Source organism: Rana temporaria, chromosome 1 (assembly GCF_905171775.1).
Source record: "Rana temporaria chromosome 1, aRanTem1.1, whole genome shotgun sequence".
Taxonomy (NCBI): Eukaryota; Metazoa; Chordata; class Amphibia; order Anura; family Ranidae; genus Rana; species Rana temporaria.
Genome location: NC_053489.1, coordinates 383,429,404 through 383,453,781, shown reverse-complemented (window position 1 = coordinate 383,453,781; position 24,378 = coordinate 383,429,404). Strand labels below are relative to the sequence as shown.

The window sequence follows — 24,378 nt, the reverse complement described above, 5'->3', positions numbered from 1 at the left end:
GCGTAGTATTGCATTTAGGATCCAACGGTGTAAGTGACTTACACCAGTCGGATCACAGCCTTATTCTGGCGTATCTTGTTTTGAGAATACAAAACAATGATACGCCAGTGGGATTTTCGAATTACGCCCGTGTATCTGTAGATACACCGGCGTAATTCTTTTGAGAATCTGGCCCATGGTGTGTACGCGGCAATAGGCCCTGGGACAAGATGCTTTGACTGTGCCATGAAATTTTGAAATTATGTATGTTTTCCCACGGACATTACTCAGATTATTGAGACGTATGTTAGAAGTTCTGGCAATTTATACACATTTTCCCAAATTTTTGTGCAAATTTTCACAGGCTATAGTGTTGAGCTAGACCCTGCCCTCTGTCTTCTTAACTCCACACAACCTATACGTCAATACAAAAATTCTCTAGTCAGGCACCTGCTCAATGCAGCAAAAATCCTAGGGCCAGATTCACAAAGCACTTACGCCGACGTGTCTAAAGATGCGCGGCGTAATTGTAAAATGCGCCGCGCGTATCTTTGCGCCTGATCCTCAAAACGAAATACGCCTGAAAACCAGATTTTTCCGTCCAACGTAAAACGATTACAGCGGCGCATCTTGAAGCGCAAAATACGCTAGACACACCATCAATTTTCTATGCTAATATGCAAATGAAGGAGATAGGGCGATCCACAAAAGTATGCTTGTGCGGCGTAGACTACACCCTGTGCGCATCTGCTAGTTTCACGGTGTAAAATTACACCTTATAAAAGCTGCCCTAACTTTACACCAGCCGTGTAAATGTCAGCTAAAGCAACACCGTTAGGGAAGAGCTGAGCACACACACTTGCAGGACAACAATCTGTATGCCAATATGCCAGGGGCATCCATGCTCATAGCTATACTAGTGACTTTAGTAACCAAGGGTACCCCCTCTTCTGAGGGAACAGCAGCCAGGAGACGCCTCGCAGAATGCATCTTTGCACAGTAAACACACACATTAAACATGGCACAATGAGAATGCATGCATGCACACCCACTGTGGTCCCTAGCACAGACACATCACATCCTCATCGAATTGGATTAGACCCAAGTACCCCCCATGGGACTAGGGAGCAGCAACGCCATGCCACGGCTCCAATTATGTCACTGTGCATTCATACACCATTCACATGGACCTGGGATCACTTCTCCCTGGTCCTGGGGATCCCTACTCCACCAAAACTGAGGGTGACACCCTTTTTTCATCAGGAATGTCACCCCCACATTCATACATCATTCACACACATAAAACAAATCATAATCACAGTATAATAATAAAAAAAACAAACAAACAAAAGTACAACCAAAATTAATGGCGGCGGCGTGAGCTACGCCTGGGCTGGCCACGGGGACGGGCACGGCCAACCAGGGGAGACTCATGGGGGGGGGGGGGAGCAGGGGAAGGAGGAGCCTCCCCTGGTGATTGTCCTCCTGCTGGCCTGCCCTCCAGGGCCACGGCGATCCTGGTCAGACCCACAGTGAGGGCAGCCGGATTGGCCTGGACAGCCTGGGTGTTTGCGTGGACAGCCTGGGTCAGGGCACACACCTTCAGGGACACGCCTGCTGTGGCGGTCTGCAGGTCACAAATGCATGTTATGACCGCCAAGGAGTTTGTGCCCACTTCATTGACCGAGTCCTTAATTAAGCCAAGGCTATCCTCCATCTGGGCCAAAGACCGGGTGAGCTGACCCAGATGTTGGGCCTGCCGGGCCTGGTCCCTCCGCAGACTGGCCGGCAGAACCTCGGCCACCCCCTGGTCTTCTGGGTAGCCTTCCTGCCTGCAGCTGAGGCTTGTGGCCTGGGAGGAGGGGAGAGAGAGACCCTTGTGGGGGGAGCCCTGTTGGGGGAGGAGTGGGAGGGGCTACCCCTGATGGAGGCCTGACTGCTGCCAGCCACATGGGTAGCCTCAGTGGGAACCACATACGTAGTCAAAAGGATTTCCCTGGCAAGGTCCATCCGATCATCCCCATCCTCCTCCCCCTCATCCTCCTCCCCCTCAACCTCCTCATGATGTGAGGTGTGGCCACTCCCCTCCCCTGAGGACTCCTGCCCTTCTTGGGGCTCTTCAGCAGCCTGTTGTCCGGGGGTTGGTGCAGACTGGCCTGATGGCCCTGCAATCTCCTGGCCATCTGTGGATGACACAAAACATACACAGGTTGGAGGATCCACACACTTGGCACATATTCCCTTCCCCCACCCACACATGCTACTCACCAGATAGAAATAAAAAAAAAAAACTTACCTGTCCTCACGCCCTCCTCGGAGTCAAAGCCAGGCAGGCCCACCACTTGTTGTCTGTGGAAGCACCGGGCCACTGCCCACTCCTCCTCAGTCAGCCTGACGGAGCAGGGTGGTCCTCCGCCAGTGCCCCTGGCATGGGCATTTATCTTGGCCATCTTGTCACGGGCCAAGCTCCTCAGGTCATTTATCTTCTTGGCAATCCCACTGAGGGTCCTCGTCTCCCCCCCCTCCGCATTGATCTGATCAGTTATCTCCTGGATGATGGCCCTCTTCCTGGCCGGGAGGGGTGTCCCGGCTCTCAGGGCCATGTAAATAGCGCCCAAATCGGGTGATGGCCCTGGCAAGTATTTGCTTTTCTCTCACCGAAAAATTAAGCTTTCGTCTCTTTGGTGCCATCTCACCCAACACAAAAAATCTAAAACAACAAACAAACAAACACAAATACACACAGACCAAACACACCCAAAAAGACACAGAACAAACACACACAAAAATCCAACCGCAAACACAAGACACCAAAATCAAACCACACAAGCAGACAGCTAATACAAATTCAAAAACAAACACAGAAAAAAACAAACAGAAAAAACACTCAGAAAAAAAACCAGCTACTACAACCTCCTACTTCTATAAATCTTTTATCTCACAATACTACACTCACCAACAAACACCAACAGACAACAGAGCAAAAGCACATGGATGTACTTTTGCAATGGAAGTGCGTTTGTGTGGGGCTATTTATACACATGGTGGATCTCACTTAGTCTGCTTGGCCTTTTTCCTATCTCACTGATTGCGCCGGTCCGAGTTCTGAGCATGCCCAGTGAGGTGCAGATTCGTGCGCGCATGCGCAGTACGGCCGGCCCTTCATTTGCATGGGGTCACGGCTCATTTCAATGGAGCACGCCCACTTCCTTCCCACTTGCAATAACCCCGCCTTACGCCTCGGTATTTACGTTACGCTGGCGCACATTTGGGCGCAAATGCTCTGTGGATACGCACTTAAGTCACAAAATTCAGCCGCCTTAACTTAACTGACATACGTTAGGACAAACTAAATTTGCTCCGCTCTACGTGAATCTGGCCCCTAATACCTAGAGCTTGGAAATCCACTTATACCCCTTCAATAAGAGATTGGATATCTGAAATTGATAGCTTTGATGCTATGGAAGAAACTATGGCTCTGTCATATGACCGTCTAGAATATTATCATAAAGTTTGGAATACTTGGGTTGTATTCAGATATTCTGACAACTAGGGATGAGCCGAACACCCCCCGGTTCGGTTTGCATCCAGAACATCCGAACGGACCCAAAGTTTGCGCAAACATCCGAACACCATTAAAGTCTATGGTACTCGAACGTGAGAAATCAAAAGTGCAAATTTCAAAGGCGAATATGCAAGTTATTGTCCTAAAAAGGGTTTGGGGACCCAGGTTCTGCACCAGGGGACATGTATCAATGCAAAAAAAGTTAAAAAAACTTTGCTGTAATATTTTGCAGCAGGGGAGCAGTGATTTTAATGATGCTTAAAGTGAAAAAATAAAAGTGTAATATTCCTTTAAATATCGTACCTGGGGGTGTCTAAAGTGTGCCTGTGATGTGGCGCATGCTTCCCGTGTTTAGAACAGTCCCTGCACAAAATGACATTTCTAAAGGAATCTTCCATGGGGTAGATTTCCTCTCACTTCCTGTTGTCTCCCTGTATACTCTGCAGAAAATTGGGCCTTAGGTGTTGGTACCAGAACACTGTAAGCCCTCACAGTTAGGTGGGCACTGGAACAGGCCCTGCTGTGAAATATTATATCAATAATTGTAATTACATGCCCCTGTTGAACAGGGGCAGAAATTTGGGCCGGTGGTGGTGGTGGTGCCACAACACTGTTAGCCCTCACAATTACTCTTGGTGGGTGCAGGAACGGGCCCTGCTGTGAAATATTAGATCAAAAATTGTAGATACACACCCCTGTTAAACAGGAACAGAAAAAGTGGGTCTTAGGCCTAGTACACACGAGAGAATTTATCCGCGGATACAGTCCAACGGACCGTATCCGCGGATAAATCCTCTCGAGGATTTCCACGGATTTTGATCCGATGGAGTGTACTCACCATCGGATCGAAATCCGCGCCGAAATCCCATCGCGGTGACGTGTCGCGCCGTCGCCGCGATGATGACGCGGCGACGTGCGCGACGCTGTCATATAAGGATATCCACGCATGCGTCGAATCATTACGACGCATGCGAGGGATGGGTTCGGACGGATCGATCCGGTGAGTCTGTACAGACCACCGGATCGATCCGCTGGTTCCGATTCCAGCGGATAGATTTGTAGACATGTTTACAAATTTTTATCTGCTGGAATTCGGAAATATCCGCGGATAAATATCCGCTGGAACGTACACACCAGGGGATCTATCCGCTGAAACAGATCCGCTGAGATTTTTCAGCGGATGGATCCTCTCGTGTGTACGGGGCCTCAGGCAGTGGTGGTGGTGCCACAACAATGTAACCTCTCACAGATTCTGTTGTTGAGCTAAGGAACGAGCCCTGCTGTCAAAAATTGTAAAAACGCGCCACTGTTGGAAAAGGGCAGAAAAATTGGGCCTTAGGCGGCGGTGGTGGTGGTGACACAACACTGTAAAGCCTCACAGATACTCTTGTTGAGTGCAGAAACGTACCCTGCTGCAAAATATTACAGCAAAAAAATTAATTACAGGCCCCTGTTGAACAGGGGCAGAAAATTGGGCTTTAGCCACTGGTGGTGTTGCCCAAATCCAAAAAGTTCTTAGAAGTAGGGATGAGCTCCACGTTCGATTCGAACGTTTGTTCGACTCGAACATCGTCTGTTAGACCGTTCGTCGAAATACGAACAAAACGGATCGTTCGCACCAAATTCGAGTGACGCGCCACGGCCCATAATTCACTGCGGCATTGCTCGCTGATGATTGGCCAAGCATGTACTATGACCCGCATGCTTGGCCAATTACAGCGCATTCAGTACAGAGAGCTGTAATTGGCCAAACCCAGGGTGGCTTTGGCCAATTATGGCTCAGGGCTTTAGTACACGTCCCACACTATAAAAGGCCGCCTGCAGGGCGGCCTCGTGTAGTGTGTTGCAGCGCTGGTTAGATATCAGTCACAGAGAGAGAGTGTCTTTTTTTTCTAGCTAGATAGAGCAGGCAGGCTAGTCAGTTACATTTACAGTATATAGAGGATATATATACATCCCAGGTGTTGTACATTTATTTATACACTGTATAGTTTAGCTAGATCAGTTCTTCCTAATCTGTCAGGCAGGTGATTGTGCTAGCTGCAGTGTTCTCACGTGTTGTATTGCCTGTGTGCTCTTTAGTTTGCACCTAAAGCTACTTGGTGTGTACTGCACTTGTGCTCTATAGTTTTCACCTAAACCTACTTGGTGTGTACTGCACTTGTGCTCTATAGTTTGCACCTAAACCTACTTGGTGTGTACTGCACTTGTGCTCTATAGTTTGCACCTAAACCTACTTGGTGTGTACTGCACTTGTGCTTTATATTTTGCACCTAAACCTACTTGGTGTGTACTGCACTTGTGCTCTACAGTTTGCACCTAAACCCACTTGGTGTGTACTGCAAGTGTGCTCTGTAGTTTGCACCTAAACCTACTTGGTGTGTACTGCACTTGTGCTCTATCGTTTGCACCTAAACCTACTTGGTGTGTACTGCACTTGTGCTCTATAGTTTGCACCTAAACCTACTCGATGTGTACTGCAAGTGTGCTCTGTAGTTTGCACCTAAACCTACTTGGTGTGTACTGCACTTGTGCTCTATAGTTTGCACCTAAACCTACTTGGTGTGTACTGCACTTGTGCTCTATAGTTTGCACCTACACCTATTTGGTGTGTACTGCACTTGTGCTCTGTAGTTTACACCTAAACCTACTTGGTGTGTACTGCACTTGTGCTTTATATTTTGCACCTAAACCTACTTGGTGTGTACTGCACTTGTGCTCTACAGTTTGCACCTAAACCCACTTGGTGTGTACTGCAAGTGTGCTCTGTAGTTTGCACCTAAACCCACTTGGTGTGTACTGCAAGTGTGCTCTGTAGTTTGCACCTAAACCTACTTGGTGTGTACTGCACTTGTGCTCTATAGTTTGCACCTAAACCTACTTGGTGTTTACTGCAAGTGTGCTCTGTAGTTTGCACCTAAACCTACTTGGTGTGTACTGCACTTGTGCTCTATAGTTTGCACCTAAACCTACTTGGTGTTTACTGCAAGTGTGCTCTGTAGTTTGCACCTAAACCTACTTGGTGTGTACTGCACTTGTGCTCTATAGTTTGCACCTAAACCTACTTGGTGTGTACTGCACTTGTGCTCTATCGTTTGCACCTAAACCTAATTGGTGTGTACTGCAAGTGTGCTCTGTAGTTCTCACCTAAACCTACTTGGTGTGTACTGCACTTGTGGGGCCGGATTCACAAAGAGTTACGCCGGCGTATCAGTAGATACACCGACGTAACTCAGAATCTAAGCCCGTCGTATGTTTAAGTGTATGCTCAAACTGAGATACACTTAAACATGCCTAAGATAGGACGGCCGCTAGGTGGCGCTTCCATTGAGTTTGGCGTAGAATATGCAAATGAGTCGTTACGCCGATTCACGAATGTACGCTTGCCTGTCGCAGTAAAGATACGCCGTTTCCGTAAGATACGCCACGTAAAGATAAACATGCCCCCTAGGTGGTGTATCCAATGTTAAGTATGGCCGTCGTTCCCGCGTCGCAATTTGAAAATTTTACGTCGTTTGCGTAACTCGTCCGTGAATGGGGCTGGACGCCATTTACGTCCACGTCAAAACCAATGACGTCTTTGCAACGTCATTTAAAGCAATGTACGCCGGGATATTTTAGGGACGGCGCATGCGCAGTTCGTTTGGCGCGGGGACGCGCTTCATTTAAATGAAACACGCCCCCTACCCGCCGAATTTGAATTCCACCGGGTGATTTACGCTACACCGCTGCAACTTTACAGGCAAGTGCTTTGTGAATAAAGCACATGCCTGATAAACTTGCGGCAGCGTAACGTAAATCAAATACGTTACGCCCGCCCACAAATACGCCCATCTACGTGAATCTGGCCCGAGCTCTGTAGTTTTCACCTACTTGGTGTGTACTGCACTTGTGCTCTACATTTTGCACCTAATCCTACTTGATGTGTACTGCACTTGTGCTCTATAGTTTGCACCTAAACCTACTTGGTGTGTACTGCCTTTGTCCTCTGCAGGCCATTAATATGTTTGGAAGGACAACAAGGAGAGTCAGAGAGTCACGAGGGCAAGCAGGCTCTGTGTCTAGAGGCAACAGTGCTGGTCGTGGACACGGTGCATCCTCATCAGCACGTGGCCGTGGGACACGCTCGTCCTTGTTTTCGGCAGCTGGCCGTGTTGAGCCGCAACATGCCGAAGACTTGGTAGAGTGGATGACCAAGCCGTCCTCATCCTCTGTCACCCAGGCTCAGGGTACTTTGTCTGGCAAAGTAACTGCCAAGGCGTCCTCTTCCCTCTGCTCAATGGCATCACTAACTCCTTCCCTAGCCCCACCATGTCCTCCTGAGGAGTCCCCCGAACTGTTTGAACACAGTGTTGGGTACATGCTGCATGAGGATGCGCAGCGTTTTGAAGGCTCCGATGATGGTACACAGCTAGAGGAAGGCAGTAACGTGAGCCCAGAGAGAGGGGGGTGCCCAAGAAGGACAGCAATCTGGCAGTCATGTTCCCCCAGCTGCAGCATACTGCCAGGTTTCGACAGTGATGAGGAAGGAGGGGATGATGAGGTCACTGACTCTACGTGGGTGCCTGATAGGAGAGAGAAGGAGGAGGAGGCACAGGCACATCTCCAACGAGGCAGGATGCCCTCCAGGGGCCAGCTTAAGGGCAGCACACCGACTGTATTACAACGCAGAGCTATGCCTGTGCAGGGTGCTGCTGTGTCTCAGCGTTATTCCAAAAGTTCTTTGGTGTGGGCCTTTTTTGAGACGAGTGCATCAGATCGCACCGCTGCTATTTGCAACATATGTCTCAAGCGTATCTCGCGTGGCCAAAACATCACCCGCTTGGGCACTACATGCTTGACCAGACATATGTCGACCTGCCATGCAGTTCGTTGGCAAGCGTACCTCAAAGGCCCACACCAAAGAATACAGTGGACCTCCCCTTGCCCCTCATCAGCTGGGATCTCCAACCCCACTATACCCTCAGTCCTCTCTGAAGCCTGCACTGATAGGACTGAAGGTGTAGAGTTAGTTGTGTCACAGCCTAGTACATGCGGGCAATCTACTATCGGTACACCGATGGCAGATTGTACCAGGAAAATTTCTCTGCCCCAGCTGCTGCAGCGCCGAAAGAAGTACTCTCCCAGCCATCCACATGCCCAGCGGTTGAATGCTAGCTTAGCTAAATTGCTAGCACTTCAAATGCTGCCTTTTCAGTTGGTAGATTCTGCCCCCTTCCATGAGTTTGTGGAATGTGCGGTATCTCAGTGGCGAGTTCGAAAAACACCACTTTTTCTCATGGAAGGCGATTCCGGCTCTCTACCGCCATGTGGAAGGCAATGTCCATGCCTCGCTGGACAGGGCGGTCAGTGGTAAGGTGCATATTACCGCTGACTCATGGTCCAGCAGGCATGGACAGGGACGTTGCCTATCTTTCACGGCGCATTGGGTGACTCTGGCAGCTGGGAAGGACGCAGGGCAAGGTACAGTAGTGTTGGAGGTTGTTACGCCACCACGCCTCCAAAATGCTACTACTGGTTGTGACACACCTCTCTCCTCCACCCCCTCCTCTTTTTCTTCCTCTGTGGCCTCTTCCTGTGCTGATGTGTCCTCAGAACCAGCGGTGCTCCGTAGGCGTTCGAGGGGCTATGCAGGTATGCAGGCAAAGAGATGCCATGCGGTGCTTGAGCTGGTGTGCTTGGGAGACAGGAGCCACACTGGGGCAGAGGTTCTGTCAGCTCTGGGGCAGGCTCAGAGGTGGTTGATGCCACGCCATCTTAAGCCAGGAATGGTGGTTTGTGACAATGGCACCAACCTCCTCTCTGCCCTGCGACAGGGACAACTGACCCATGTGCCCTGTTTTGCTCATGTCCTTAATTTGGTGGTGCAGCGGTTCTTGGGCAGGTACCCGGGCTTACAGGATGTCCTGAAGCAGGCCAGGAAAGTCTGTGTGCATTTCCGAAGGTCATATAATGCCAGTGCTCGGCTGACAGACCGCCAAAGGGAATACAACCTGCCCAAGAACCGCCTAATCTGTGACATGCCCACCAGGTGGAACTCTATGTTGGCCATGCTACAGCAGCTGCACACACGGCACAGGGCCATCAATGAGTATCTGTGCCAATATGGCAGCAGAACTGGGTCAGGGGAGCTTGTTTTTTTTTCCCCACGCCAGTGGGCCTTGATCAGGGATGCATGCACTGTCCTGTCACCATTTGAGGAGGCCACGAGGATGGTGAGCAGTGACAGTGCATGCATCAGTGAGACTGTCCCTCTTATTCACATGTTGGAGCACACGATACATGGAATACTGGACAGGGCCCTTGAGGAAGGAACAGAGGGAGGAAGAGGAGGACTTCCTTACCTCTCAAGGCCCCCTTTATCCAGACAGAGGTCCTGCTTGCCTGCCTAACACAGAGGGAGAGGATGAGGAGGAGGGGGATTGTATCAGCATGGAGGTGGAGCCTAGCACTCAGCATCAGCAGCAGTCTTCAAGGGATCAATTACTGTCCCAAGGAACCCATGGACTTTTACGTGGCTGGGATGAGGTGGCTGCGGATCCTGTCGTCCTTAGTGACCCAGAGGACTCTGCCCTGAATGTCTCAGCAAACCTATGCTGCATGGCCTCCCTGATCCTGCAAAGTCTGCAAAACGATCCTCGTATTCGTGGTATCAAGGAGAGGAATCATTACTGGCTGGCAACTCTCCTGGGGGGTTACCAAATCCTGGTCCTGGACAACGTGTTGATGAGGCTTCGGTGAGTCACAGACTCTTGGTGGAGAAGGTGGCCGTCTGACTGATGCGTTCAGACAATTTTTTAGTACGCAGCCCCAAGGTATGACCGGTTCCAGCAACCATCGCCAGCGTCTGTTTTACATGGTGCGGGAATACTTAGGGGCAAGATCAGACTTGGACACCTTCCCCACCGCAAATCCTCTGGCTTACTGGGTCTTGAGGATGGATCACTGGCCAGAGCTTGCACAGTACGCAATTGAGCTACTGGCTTGTCCTGCATCCAGCGTTCTTTCAGAACGCACATTCAGTGCTGCTGGAGGCTTTGTGACCGATCACAGGGTGCGCCTCTCCACCGACTCAGTCAATCGACTGACCTTCATAAAAATGAATCAGGCTTGGATCACCACCAGCTACCAAGCACCTGATGCTGATGTAACTGAATTTTTTTTTTAAATGTCAGATCCCTTGAAGACTGCCTATGCTAATGCTGAGTGACTATCCTGTTATGCTGACTGAATATCCTTTTCCTCCTCAATGATCTTGCTGATAGCTTGTAAGAACATTGTTGGTTCTGGGCACCGCCACCGGTGCCTAAGGCCCAATTTTTCTGCCCCTGTTTAACAGGGGCATGTAATTACAATTTTTGATGCAATGCTTTGCAGCCAGCTCATTGCTGTGCTCCAACTAGAGTATATGTGAGGGGTTGCAGTGTTGTGGCACCAGCACCAGTGCCTAAGGCCCAGTTTTTCTGCCCCTGTTCAACAGGGGCATGTAATTACAATTCTTGATCTAATATTTCACAGCAGGGCATTCCAGCGCCCACCAAGACTAACTGTGAGGGCTTACAGTGTTGTGGCAACACCAACACCTAGGGCCCAAATTTATGCAGAGTATATACGGCAGGCCCCTACTTTCAAACATCCAACTAACAAACGACTCCTACTTGCAAACGGAAGGAGACAACAGGAAGTGAGAGGAAATCTACCCCATGGAAGGGAAATTCTCTTCTGTAAAAATTGGGACAGAAAGTGAGGTGCAATCTTCTGAACAGATGCACACAGACAGTAAAACAAATGTTACAGAGGTGATTACCCTTCTCTATGTTTTCAGAAAAGCTTAAAAAAAGATTTTATGGCTGAAGCTACACTTTAAAGAAGTACCAGTTGAAAATTACAAACAGGTTCTACTTAACAAACCTACAGTCACTGTCTTGTTTGCACCGCCTGTATACTGCTGTTCAAAGTATATAGGGCCAAAGGGGCTTGTAATGACCTGGGGGGAGGGGGGGCGGGGAAACCCATGCTATTTTTCTCACTGATTTTCATCCACGTCAGTGCGGCTCTATACGGCGCCTGCGCACCGACGTTTGGCTTCTTTCGGCAACTCGTGACGCGCAGTATGCGACGGTCGGAAGCCTGTCAATCAATTAGGAACGCCCAGTCCCACAGAAGACCTACCCGGAAGCGGCGCTGAAAATACGGTATGTACGGGGATAAAATTAAAAAAAACAGCCGCAAGCAGTCTTAAATGACTTTTTTTTCTTATAGTAATCTCATTTTGTGCAGGGACAGTTCTAAACACGTGCCACTACTATAGACACCCAGCAGGTACGATATTTAAAGGAATTTTTCATTTTTTTTTCACTTTAAGCATCATTAAAATCGCTGCTCCAGAAAAAACAACCGTTTTTAAAACTTGTTTTTCCATTGATACATGTTCCCTGGGGCAAGACCCGGGTTCTCAAAGACGTTTTCCGACAATAACTTCCATATTGGGCTTTAAAATGAGCACTTTGAATTTGAAAGTTTGAGTCCCATTGACGTCAATGGGGTTCTAAATGTTCGCGCGAACGTTCGGTCCATTCGAAGGTTTAGGTGCTAACCGAACGGGGGGGGTGTTCGGCTCATCCCTACTTAGAAGCTATCAACATGAACATTGAGGAGGAATAGGATAGTCACTCAGCATAACGGTATAGTCACTCAGCATCAGCATAGGCAGTCTTCAAGGGATCTTATTCATGAAAAAATTAATCGGTTACATCAGCATCAGGTGCTTGGTAGATGGTGATCCAAGACTGATTCATTTTTATGAAGGTGAGCCGATCAACCGAGTCTGTGGACAGGGCGCACTCTGTGATCGGTTACAAAGCCTCCAGCAGCACTGAATGTGCATTTCGGAAGAACGCTGGATGCAGGACAGGCCAGTAGCTCAATTGCATACTGTGCAAGCTCTGGCCAGTGATCCATCCTTAAGACCCAATAACCCAGTGGATTTTCAGTTGGAAAGGTCTCCAAGCCTGATCTTGCCCCTAGGTATTCCTGCACCATGTATATCAGATGCTGGCGATGGTTGCTGGAACTAATCAGACCTTGGGGCTGCAGACTAAAAAATTGTCTGAACGCATCAGTCAGACAGCCACCTTCTCCACCGCTCCTTCTGTGACTGACCGAAGCCTCAGCAACACGTTGTCCAGGAGGACCAGGAAATTTTAACCTCCCAGGCTCTGGAAACACATTGCACAAACCTTTCTGCAAGGCCTTCCGAAGATGTTTAATCCTCTGCTCCCTCTGCGAAGGCTGGATAAGTTCCTTGGAACGTGGATCAAGAAGGGTTGCCAGCCTTGAAGACTGCTGCTGATACTGAGTGCTAGGCTCCACCTCCGTGCTAACAGTGCATGTTTTCTTGATCAGTAGCCACTGGCATGGCAAAAAAAGCGAAGCTCCCCTGACCCTGTCCTGGTGCCATACTCGCACAGGTACTCATTGATGGCCCTCTGCAGCATTGCCAATGTTGAGTTCCACCTGGTGGGCATGTCAAAGATGAGACGGTTCTTGGGCAGGTTGCATTCCTTTTGAAGGTCAGCCAGCCGAGCACTGGCATTAAATGACCGGCAGAAATGGCCACAGACTTTCTTGGCCTGCCTCAGGAGATCCTGTAAGCCCAGGTACCTGCACAAGAACCGCTGCACCACCAAATTAAGGACGTGAGCCAAACAGGGAACATGGGTCAACTGTCCCTGTCAGAGGGCGGAGAGGAGGTTGGTGCCATTGTCGCAAACCACCATTCCTGGCTGAAGCTGGCATGGCATCAACCACCTCTGAGCCTGCCCCTGCAGAGCTGACAGAATCTCTGCCCCAGTGTGGCTCCTGTCCCCTAAGTTTACCAACTCAAGCACCGCATGGCATCTTTTTGCCTGAGTGCTTGCGTAGCCCCTAGAATGCCTACGGAGCACCGCTGGTTTCCGAGGACAAATCTGCACAGGAAGAGGCCATAGAGGAAGAAGGATGGGTGGAGGAGAGAGGCGTGGCAGAATCACCACTACCAGCATTTTGGAGGTGTGGTGGTGTAACAAGCTCCAACAATATTGTACCTTGTCCTGCATCCTTCCTAGCTGCCAGCAGGGTTACCCAGTTGCCTGTGAAAGAAAGGTAACGTCCCTGTCCATGCCTGCTGGACCATGAGTCAGCGGTAATATGCACCTTACTGCTGACCGCCCTGTCCAACAAGGCCAAGACATTGCCTGCCACATCTGAGAAAAAAATAGCGTTTGGGAACCTGCCACTGAGGTACCGCACAAATTCTCGAAAGGGGGCAGAGTCTACCAGCTGAAAAGGCAGCAGTTAGAGTGCTAGCAATTTAGCCAAACTGGCATTCAGCCGCTGAGCATGTGGATGGCTGGGACCGAATTTCTTTTGGTGGTTTAGCAACTGAAGTAGGGAAATTTGCCTGCTACAATCGGATGTTGGTGTACCGCTAGCAGATTGCCCAGAAGTGCTTGGGACACCTAATTCAACACCTCAGTGCAGGTCTCTAAAAGGACTGAAGGTATAGTGGGGTTGGAGATCCCAGCTGATGTTCTTTGGTGTGGGTCTTTTACGTACTGTTGCCAATGGACTGCATGGCAGGTTGACATATGTCTGGTCAAGCATGTGGTGCCCAAGCGGCTGGTGTTTTGGCCACGCTTCATACGTTTCAGACATATGTTGCAAACAGCAATGGTGCAATCTGCTGCACACGTCTCAAAAAAGGCCCACACCAAAGAACTTTTGAAAAAAACGTCAGCAGCGCCCGGCACATGCGGAATTCTGTGGTGTGATGCAGTCAGTTGGCTGCACTTAAGCTGGCCCCTGCCTCTTTGGAGATGTGCCTCCTCCTCTCTTCTATCAGGCACCCAAGTAGAGTCAGTGACTTCATCATCCCCTCCCTCCTAGCCACGGAAGCAAACCTGCCAGTATGTCCTTCTTGGGCAACCCCGTTCTCTGGGCTCACGTTACTGGGTACCATCATCAGAGCCTTCAAAACGCACATCTTCCTGCAGCATGTACCCTATACTGTGGTCGAACAGTTCCGGAGACTCCTCAGGGCATGATGGTGGGGGTAGGGAAGGAGTGACTGATTACATTGAGCCGATGGAAGAGGCCGTTTTGGCAGCTTCATTGGCAGACAAAGTACTTTGAGCCTGGGTGACAGAGGATGAGGACGGCTTGGTCATCCACTCTACCAATTCTTCTGCATGTTGTGGCTCAACACGCCCAGCTGCCAAAAAAAAGGCCAAGTGTGCCCCATGGCCACGTATTGAGGATGCACCGTGTCCGCGACCAGCACTGTTGGCTGTAGACACAGAGCCTGCTTGCCCTGTTTTAGTGGCCCGTGAGCGTCTGCCTCTCCTTGGTGGCCTTCCAGACAAATTGTACAATTAGATTAGCAAAACAACGCCTGAAGTTTACTAAATATACAAAACAAAGCCGCGCCAAAAACCCTTAATTTAATAAATCACATTCAAGATATGATGTTAAGTCAAGTCCATAAAGTGCAATAGTCAGCATATAGCTCCAAATACTAATAAATTTCATGCAGGTAGAGAATCCTCGAAGCATGCACCACCCAAAGTGACAGGTATTGCAACAATGAAGTGATCCCTTCACCAAGATATAAGGCTACTTACCAGAGGGCAAGCTTGATGTGCAGTCGGCTATAGCCCAGCCGCGGCCTTTATGAACTCACAGGAGTGCAGGGGGAGACAGGTTCCCAAGGAAAAGTTCAGGCACGATCTCAAGCTCATCCGTATAGGAGGATGTAAAGAAGATGCACCATAGCGTAATTCCGTATAAAAGTTTGCATTTATTAAAAAGCGTAAGCGTACTGTGACAGGAAGTCAGGTAAATCTGTGGGTGTTGTCACAGACGGGATATACATTTCTGCCTTGTTTAGACAATACACCAATTGTTATTAGGTGTCGGCTGCAAACGTAGCCAGAGAAGGCTAAAGGCCGTTGAAAAACTTCAGCTGTTCAGAATGAGGCAATTAAGGCCTCCTATAAGTAGTCCAGAGGATTACCACTGAATTGCTGCATGCTGAGGCTTTCTGAGTGAAAGAGAGCAGTACTGAAAGTCTTCTGAGGAGGTGAGGAGAGGATTGATTTTTCTGTGTGATAAAAATCAAGACTATTGTTTTTCTGCTGTATGACCAGCACTGTCTACCCAGCAGTAGGCTGTGCTAGACTCCATAGATAGGCTCCTGTGTGGAAGGTAGACGCCCAAAGTGGCCAGGGTTTATTTTATGTTTGACAGTGAAAAACGTGTTCCGTCATCCGGAGATGATTCCTAAAATCCTCAGGATTATTCTCCTGGATCTCCCGCAGCAAAGGCATATGATAGAATTGGTCACACTGGAGCAACCAATTCTTCGTCCATGAACTCCTCCCCACCCTGTTCATGGACTGGGCTTGGGTCAAAATAAGAACCCCAACACTAAGCCCCCGCACAGCACGAACTCTATGACAAGTACGTAGCCACAACATGGCTAGAAAACGGTCGGCTGGTCAGAACGAACTAACAGAATGCACTGAACAGAAAGGCCTATGAAGAACGAGCTGAAAATCAGGAACGAGCGGACAGGAACACACTAAAGACCAGATACGAACTGACTACACTTACTAAAAAACAGATACGAACCCACAAGCAAAATCTGAACAGCAGGAACGGTCTGAAAAGCACGAAGGCTGAAAAGCGTGAATTGTCTCTCACCAAACTTCTACTAACTCGAGATTAGCAGAAGGAGCCCAGGGGGGCCGGACTGGGTATTGAACTTCCCTTTTATAGTGCCGTTGTACGTGTTGTACGTCACCGCGTTCTTGACGGTCAGAATATCTGACAGCATTTGTGTGACCGTGTGTATGCAACACAAGTTTGAGCCAACATTTCATTGGAAAAAAAACACGGTTTTCTTGTCGTAATTTCTGATCGTGTGTGAGCGGCATAACTCAATTTGGTACTGGCAGCAGACGGGTCCCTGTACCGCTGCTGGAACACACCTACACACAATTTATACAGCACTCCCAGTGGGCGCATCTATTAAGAAAATAGTTTGTTTGAACCACCTTGGTCCAAATTAACTATTTAAAGGTTATTCAAACCTGGAGTTTACCTTTTTAATTGTGTAGCCTGGTTTTAAAAACAAATATATACCAAACTTCATGCCACTATGGACTACTTTAAAGCGGAGTTCCACCCAAAAATGGAACTTCCACTTTAAGCGAAGGTGACTCCCCTGACATGCCACATTTGGCATGTCATTTTTTTGGGGGGGAGCAGAAACCTTTTTTTTAGAGGGTTCCAGCTCCCACTTCCTCTAGGGGCACTGCAGCGCTAGAAGGAAGTTCACCTCTCCCCACTCCCTCTCAGCAATCATCTGGGACACGTTACAGGTCCCAGATGTTTGCTCAGCCAGTCACGGTGCACAGCACGGCTCGCAAATGCGCAGTGCGTGCCCAGCTATGAAGGCTCAGCGGGGTGCCCACCGTGACAATGCCGGCGTCGCAGAGAGGAGGGGGAGACGAGCAGGGCTTCGCATCACTGGACCCTGGGACAGGTATGTTTCCGATAATTAAAAGTCAGCAGCTGCAGTATTTGTAGCTGCTAACTTTAAATTTTTTATTGTAGGAACTCCGCTTTAAGAATTGGCCATAACTAAAATGATTGTTTTCATAGAAATTATGTTGTTGTCATGATTGTAACACCAGAAAAGTCCTTTGCTACTAGTTCTTTATTTGATTCACTTACTGTATTTTTGGGATGTAGTGCGCATAAAGATACAAGCTGGCCAAAAATCAATATATTTTTACAAATGCTGTTTAAACCATTTCATAGATTATAATCTAATCACTGACGTGAGGCCAAATTATAGGTATGGAGGGCCACATGCAGGGTCGTCTTTAATATTGACTGTACCCTGGGCAAACATTTTCTTGGGGCCCCTCTTCCATGCAATTTCGCAATCCACATGCTTTGAGACATACAATAGATAGCAGTAAAGCCCCATACACACGAGCAGAATTTCCGCCAGAAAAAGTCTTGTGAGCTTTTCATTGGAAATTCCGACCATGTGTGTGCTCCATCAGACTTTTGCTGTCGGAATTTCCGCCAGCAAAAGTTTGAGAGCAGGTTCTCAATTATTCAGACGGAACAAATCATATTGGAAAATCCAGACGGGAAAAAAAATACGCATACTCGGAAACAATTTGACGCATGCGCGAAAGCATTGAACTTTTTTTTCTCGCCTCGTCGTAGTGTTGTACGTCACCACGTTCTTAACGCTCGAAAGTTTAGAGAACTTTTGTGTGACCATGTGTTTGCAAGCCAAGCTTGAGCAGAATTCCGTTGGAAAAAAGTTAGATGGTGTACAGGGCATTAGACTCAAAATCAGTTTACTGAATCAGATCAGGCAGCGATTGCAATTGGTTGCCAGAGGTTACTAGAAACTACCTCAGGGGGACATGATATACATATAAATGTTGCCTCTATTTACATATTAATGCCGTGGTCCACAACTATTTACATATTAATGGCACCGCTATTTACATATCAATGCAGGTTATTTACATGTAAACAAAGGGTCTGCAGGTGAGTCATTTGTACATGGCAAAAGGGCAGAGCTGGGCAGCAAAAACAGAACTTTACACTGAAGATATCGGGACACAACACAGCACTAAAACTTCAAGGGATAAGGGAATTTAAACTGGGACAGTTGGCAAGTATGAGGCAGCTGCTTTGGGTCCCACAAAAATGAAGGGGCCCAGGGCAGCTTCCCCTTTTGCCCTGCCTTTTAAAACGGTCCTGGCCACTAGTGCAGTCGATTTTTGGCCTATTCCTAAAGTACAAAAAAGCCACATACAGTATATTTTACCATAGCAACAGTATCATAAACTGGAGATTACTATTGAGCCCTTCAGAGTAGCAGAGGATTACAGATAAGGCCCAAAAAAGCATGTCTAGCACTAAAAGGTAAGTTGATGCTAAAGAATAATTTTTGAAAATTGTCTCACATACACTGTAGTCTGCACACACAGGGTTGAATGCATTGGTTCCACAGGCAAATAAGGTCTTGCCATGCAAAAGGAGAACCTTCACAAAATTGTTGCACTCCTCCTATGGAAAGAAATAAAAATACTTCAGTTGTTTGAGTTAAAAATGACAACAAAGGCAATGACAACGAATGTTATATACATAGACATTTTTGGCAAAAATAAAGACAGGCATAAAAAACTGTTTTTCCACATCTAGGAAGCTGCAGGTGTAAAAAATGTCCTCGTGTAGCACCCTCTATTATGTGTGATAGATGTAGGTTTATGTTAGTGTAGGTACATTTATTTAGCTTAGGGCTAAGCATGAGTTGTGAATCTGGGTCAGGAATTAGTATCTCAGGGGCTAGATGACTTTTTGATAGAAACGTCCAGAAAGGGAGAGTGGGAGTGAGAAGGGATTGTCATGCATATGCAAGGGGGTAAGGGATCGCATTCTACTTGCAGCTCCTTAGGGGGTGCGCTACATTTAAGGATTTGTCCGGGATATTGCCCACAGTGACAGAAAGAGCTGTGAAAATCTCAAATAGACTCCCTTCAGAGATGGTTCTGGCCAGTTCAGTAGATTGCTTTAAAAAAGATCAGGAAGAAACTTTTTCCCCTGCTGTAGCAAATTATAATCATGCTTTGCTGGGGGTTTTCCGCCTTCCTCTGGATCAACTGTGGGTATAGAACTGTGTATATGGGATTGTATGATTTTTTTTTTTTTTTTATTGGTTGAACTAGATGGACTTGTGTCATTTTTCAACCTGACTAACTATTATGCCGCGTACACACCATCGTTTTCTGCGATGGAAAAAAACGTCATTTTCAAAAACGTCAATTTAATTGACCGTGTGTGGGCAAAAACGTCGTTTTCTGTCTTCTAAAAAACGACAGAAAAAAATTGAAGCATGCTTCAATTTTATGTGTCGTTTTTGGCCGACGTCGTTTTCTGTGTTCTAAACATTGACCGTGTGTACGTAAAAACGTCGATTTAAGCCCGCGCATGCTCAGAAGCAAGTTAGGAGACGGCAGCGCTCATTCATGTAAAACGACTGTTCAGAATGGAATCAGCACATTCGTTAAGGTGTTTTTCAGCTTATAGACAAGAAAAGAAAGCGCTTCTTTAACCCCTGCTTTTAACTGCTACCCAGAAATGGACGTTTGTTGCGGCTGATCTTGTTGCATAGTTATGACAAGCTTTTAATTAGTTTCTTTCTTGTTTGATAATGTTTATGTTTGTGTTCTGTTATTTAGTTGTATCTTCCATCTTAACATTTTAAATATATATATTGGTCCACCTTTTATTTATTTTTAAAATTTTGGTCACCAATTTGATTAGTAATCTCTATTTGGTTTTTATTTAGGAGTGTGTGAAGTGTCTGCAACAACCTAATTTTTTAGTTTACTCACCCACAAGCATGTTTTTTACCTTGTTAATGTTTGCATAATTTTTTTTTTAATGGGTCTGCCCACTCAATACTGATCTCTCAAATCTACAATAAAGAAACATGTTGAAATTTGGCTGAAAAATTAATTTTTATTTTAGTCTTCATAAAAATTTTGAAAAAAAAAAAAGTGGCAACCCAAAAACACAACATAATAAAAACAAAGATGCCAGGGTAGGCAGCACTTTAGAGCATGCTTGTTTTTTTCTGAAAACAAGGGTCCCCGAAGCCACAAATACAGCCTGTGAGTCCACATAAAAATTCCATCAGGGGCACCGTATTATTTCTTCGCCCTTTTCTTCCCAGCAGCCTTCCCTGCAGTCTTCCCTGCAGCCTTCCCGGTAGCCCGAGTCCTTGGGGGCTGGGTTCCTGGAGGAGATGAGGTGGCAGGAGCCATAGCAGCCTCATGAGGTGGAGAAGCAGGAGCAGGTGGAGGAGCAGGAGCAGGTGCAGGAGCAGGAGCAGGAGCAGGAGCAGGAGCAGGAGGAGCAGCAAGGACAGGAGGAGCAATCCGCACAATGTGGGTGTCGTCATCGAGCTGCCCCAGGGATGCCATGGTTATGGCTTCGAACATGAGGAGTTCGCAGCGCACACGCTGGCTCTGCTCCAGATTGTACAGCTTTGCTGCAATGAGCGCTGCGAACCCCTCAACTTCACTGGGTGGCTCTCGGATGGCTGCAGTAGCTTGGCGAAGCAGGCCCTGGGTCTCCTCCTCCATCTGTCGCATACTCCTGAGCCGTTTATTTGGATTGCGGAATGGAGGGATCCGGGAGATGGTATCCCGCCGGCGTGCCTCCTGGGTCCCACTGGGGCCTGCCACCTCCTGGCTCCCAGTGGGCTCTGCCACCTCCTGCCTTGCAGTTGGCCCTGGCTCCTCCTGGCTCCCTGTGGGCCCTGTCTCTTCCTGGCTCCCTGTTGGCCCTGGCTGTTCCTGGCTTGGGTCTGCCTGTGTATGAAAAAAAGGAACATATGTTATTTGTGTTTGTCATTAATCACACACATTTTTACAATCATGAGTGATGCAAATTGAATGTCAATATATATTACACACAGGGTCGCCATCCTTAATTATGTGGCCCCTTAAACACCTTCAGACATGGTCCCCCTGGAATTATGTGGGTTGTTGCATGCCTAATTTAGTAAATAAGTGGCCTTTTCCCCAAAAATTAATTTAATCAATTTAGTGTCAACTAGATAGTACTAAAAAAGGGTGTCTTCCATCTGGGACCCCTTGCAGGTGTATTGCGTTACTCCCCCCCTACTGGCCTATCTGAAAATGCCACCCACTCCTTCATCAACATTATTAATTTCCCCATTTTGACCCCATCATGTTTTCCCACTACTGACTATTGATCCTATCCCTAAACTTACGAGATTCACATAGAATTTAGAACAATAGTAACATACATTTACCATTATTACTATACTTGTCATATACTAACTAAATTCAAACAAAAAACACATACCATTCTCCACGGCTCACAATTGGGGTCCTCCAGGAACTCTTCCTCTTCCTCCGAGCTTGTCTGCTCTTGTCTGCAGGGAAGACTGGAGGATTGGCTGCTGGGAAGCTGGGAGCTACCTCTTGGGGGAAGGGTAGACATGGATGTCCTGGTCTCAATGTGGTCGTCCAGGAACTGCAGCTGACTATAGTACCACAGGGTTGGTTTGTATATGGAGTCAGCTGCAGCCCCAGACCTCATTGAGGCCAGGACTTGGACCCGTTGGGCCCTGTAGGTGCCCCTGATGGAATTGATTTTATTTTTCACAGTGGCTGTTGTGGCGTTGGGGACCCTTGTTTTCACAAAAACAAGCATGCTCTGTCTAGCTTTCTCCCTGGCATCTTTGTTTTTATTTAGTGTGCTTTTGGTTTGCCACAGAACTGGATGTTCCTTCCATTTTTGGATGAAGTCTGTGAGGAAGTCCGCATCCTTGAAGGCATCCATTCTTTCTGCACATGAAACAGAAGCCAAAACATAATGTAATTAAAGGCACTAGCTTACTTCCCCTAACTAGCCCACAAACTCATTCCCTATTCACTATAATAAAGTCGGAATTAAAAACTTACGTCTCGTCGTTATTAGGAAAGATCGGGAATTACGACTTCTTCCACAGACTATGCAGGCCGTTTCCAAACACGTCCCATCCCTTTTACACTACGCACGCATGACGCTCCGCACGACACCCCGCCCCTGACGTTCGGTATCGTCCTTTCCACGCCCCTTCTCTGTCGTTTGGTGAGGGAGAAAAGATGGACAACATGGAGGTGTATTCCAGCTCAAGCCAGGAGGCAGGCCAGGCCCAACCACGCCGCAGATTCCGCTGCAGAGCCTCCAACATGTCATTTAATGAAATGGTGGAGATGGTCACCATATTGAGGAGGGAGGACTATGATGCCAAGCATGGCCCCTACATGCATCCCAATAAAGTAAAAGCACAAATTATGGAGAAGGTCATCCGTAGGCTCCAGCGGAAGTTTGGGAAAACCAGGAGCAGAGAGCACCTGCGCAAAAGGTGGTCGGATTTGAAAAAAAGGGAACCCCACCAACTTTACCGAATTAATAAGGTGATTCGAAGAAGAAGTAAGTTTTTTCCATGTGTATTTAATTATTTTTGTGTGTTCTTTGTGCCATTTTTTTTTTTGTGCCAGGTTGACCATAAAATGAATATTATGAATGTGGACGCATGATGCAGTCGTCGTAGTCGTCGTTCATTCGGTGACTTTCAATAATCCAAGACCATATTAACGAGAAATGGCATCATGCCTAGTTGGCATGTGCAAAGGGGAGTTGAAGCACTGTATCTGAACAAAAATCGTAAATTGAGGAATTGTGGGCGAATGAACGACGACTCCTATGACCAATTAGTCGACACAAATATGAAAGTTGTGACATTTTTGGGGCTTAAAAAAAAGGTGTATTCAATTCTGGAATAGATGGAAATGTGTTTCAGCTTATTTTAGAAGAAACGTAAATACCTTGAGATTCACAAAAAGGAGCGTTTGCTACTCCTTTTTTTATTGAACATGTGTACTCAGTAGCACAATTGTTTGTCACAATCACAACCTATGTTGGGTCACACACAGGGGTGAGCAGATCCAGGGGAGACTTGTTTAGCTTACATATCTAAACGTAAAAATTGTGTTAACTGATTTGAGATTACTTTGTGAATGGATTAAATATTGGTCTATTTTATTGATAATTGTTTAAAAATCAACAATAGTGACCTTTTGTTTAGCATTTATTAATTTTTGGGTGTCATTTCAGGCCGCTCGTAATGGTTGAACCTCATGTTTCCCTTTCTTCAATCTTGTAGGGCACAATGAAGCACAAAGGCAGGAGGCACAAGCCAATCAAGCCACACCCCCGAGGGATGTAGAGGAAGAGGAACCTGCCTCAACATCCGGTAAGTAACATCTACCACATTTTCTGTGAATATAGATATAGGCATACAATCTTTTAACACATGTTTTGGTTCCACATTTCAGGAGGAAATCGGGCTGGTCAGGGACTGGACACGTATAGTGCCCAGCTCCTCATCGGCGAGGTTCTCACCTGCAGGGCCCAAGTTGAGGACATACGTCTGGCCTGCCGTGAAATACGTCACAAAGCAAAGACGCTGGAACGGCAGCTTAAAAATTTTATTAATGTTTTGGGGAGGGTTTAATTTTTGGTGTATTTTCTTTTTTCCTTGAATTAAAAAAAAAAAAAAAAAATTATATTTTGTAATAATCAAAAAAGACCAAAAAAATAAATAAAATATATTATATTTTGTAATAATCAAAAAAGACCAAAAAAAATAAAAAAAATATTATATTTTGTAATAATCAAAAAAGACCAAAAAAAATCAAAAAAATATTATATTTTGTAATAATCAAAAAAGACCAAAAAAAGAAAAAAAAATATTTATATTTTCTAATAATCAAAAAAGACCAAAAAAATAAAAATATTGATTTGTTGTACTAATCAAAAGTAAAAAAGTAACAAATAAATAACATTTTGGACTCCAAACAATTTGTGTGTAGTTATTGGTATCAATGCAGACTCATTCAATTACTCAGGCATATTTGTAGAGTTATTAAGATTTAACACTCATGGGAATTTATTACATCCCAAACACATGGCTGGATGAGAACCTACGAAAAATAAACATTACCCCCCAAAACTTACAAATAACTAAAATCAAACAAATAAACACTGTTTCATCAAACAAAAAGAAAATTTATTTTTTTAATCAAGATCAGGCATTGCAATGGCCCCCCTCCCCATAAAATAGTCCACATAGGATTGACGCACTGCACGTGCGGTTTGGGGGGCCAAGCCTCTATGGC

General features: G+C 46.8%; 1 protein-coding gene across 1 annotated transcript in view; it reads right to left on the bottom strand.

Annotated features, from left to right (window-relative positions):
• Window positions 1-24,378, bottom strand: part of SEMA6B (semaphorin 6B) — a 1,705,299-nt gene that overhangs the window by 793,232 nt on the left and 887,689 nt on the right. Inside the window, exon 6 of the mRNA XM_040341109.1 lies at window positions 18,587-18,685. Within this exon, the coding sequence (XP_040197043.1) occupies window positions 18,587-18,685 (99 nt within the window). The remainder of the gene's footprint in view (window positions 1-18,586; window positions 18,686-24,378) is intronic.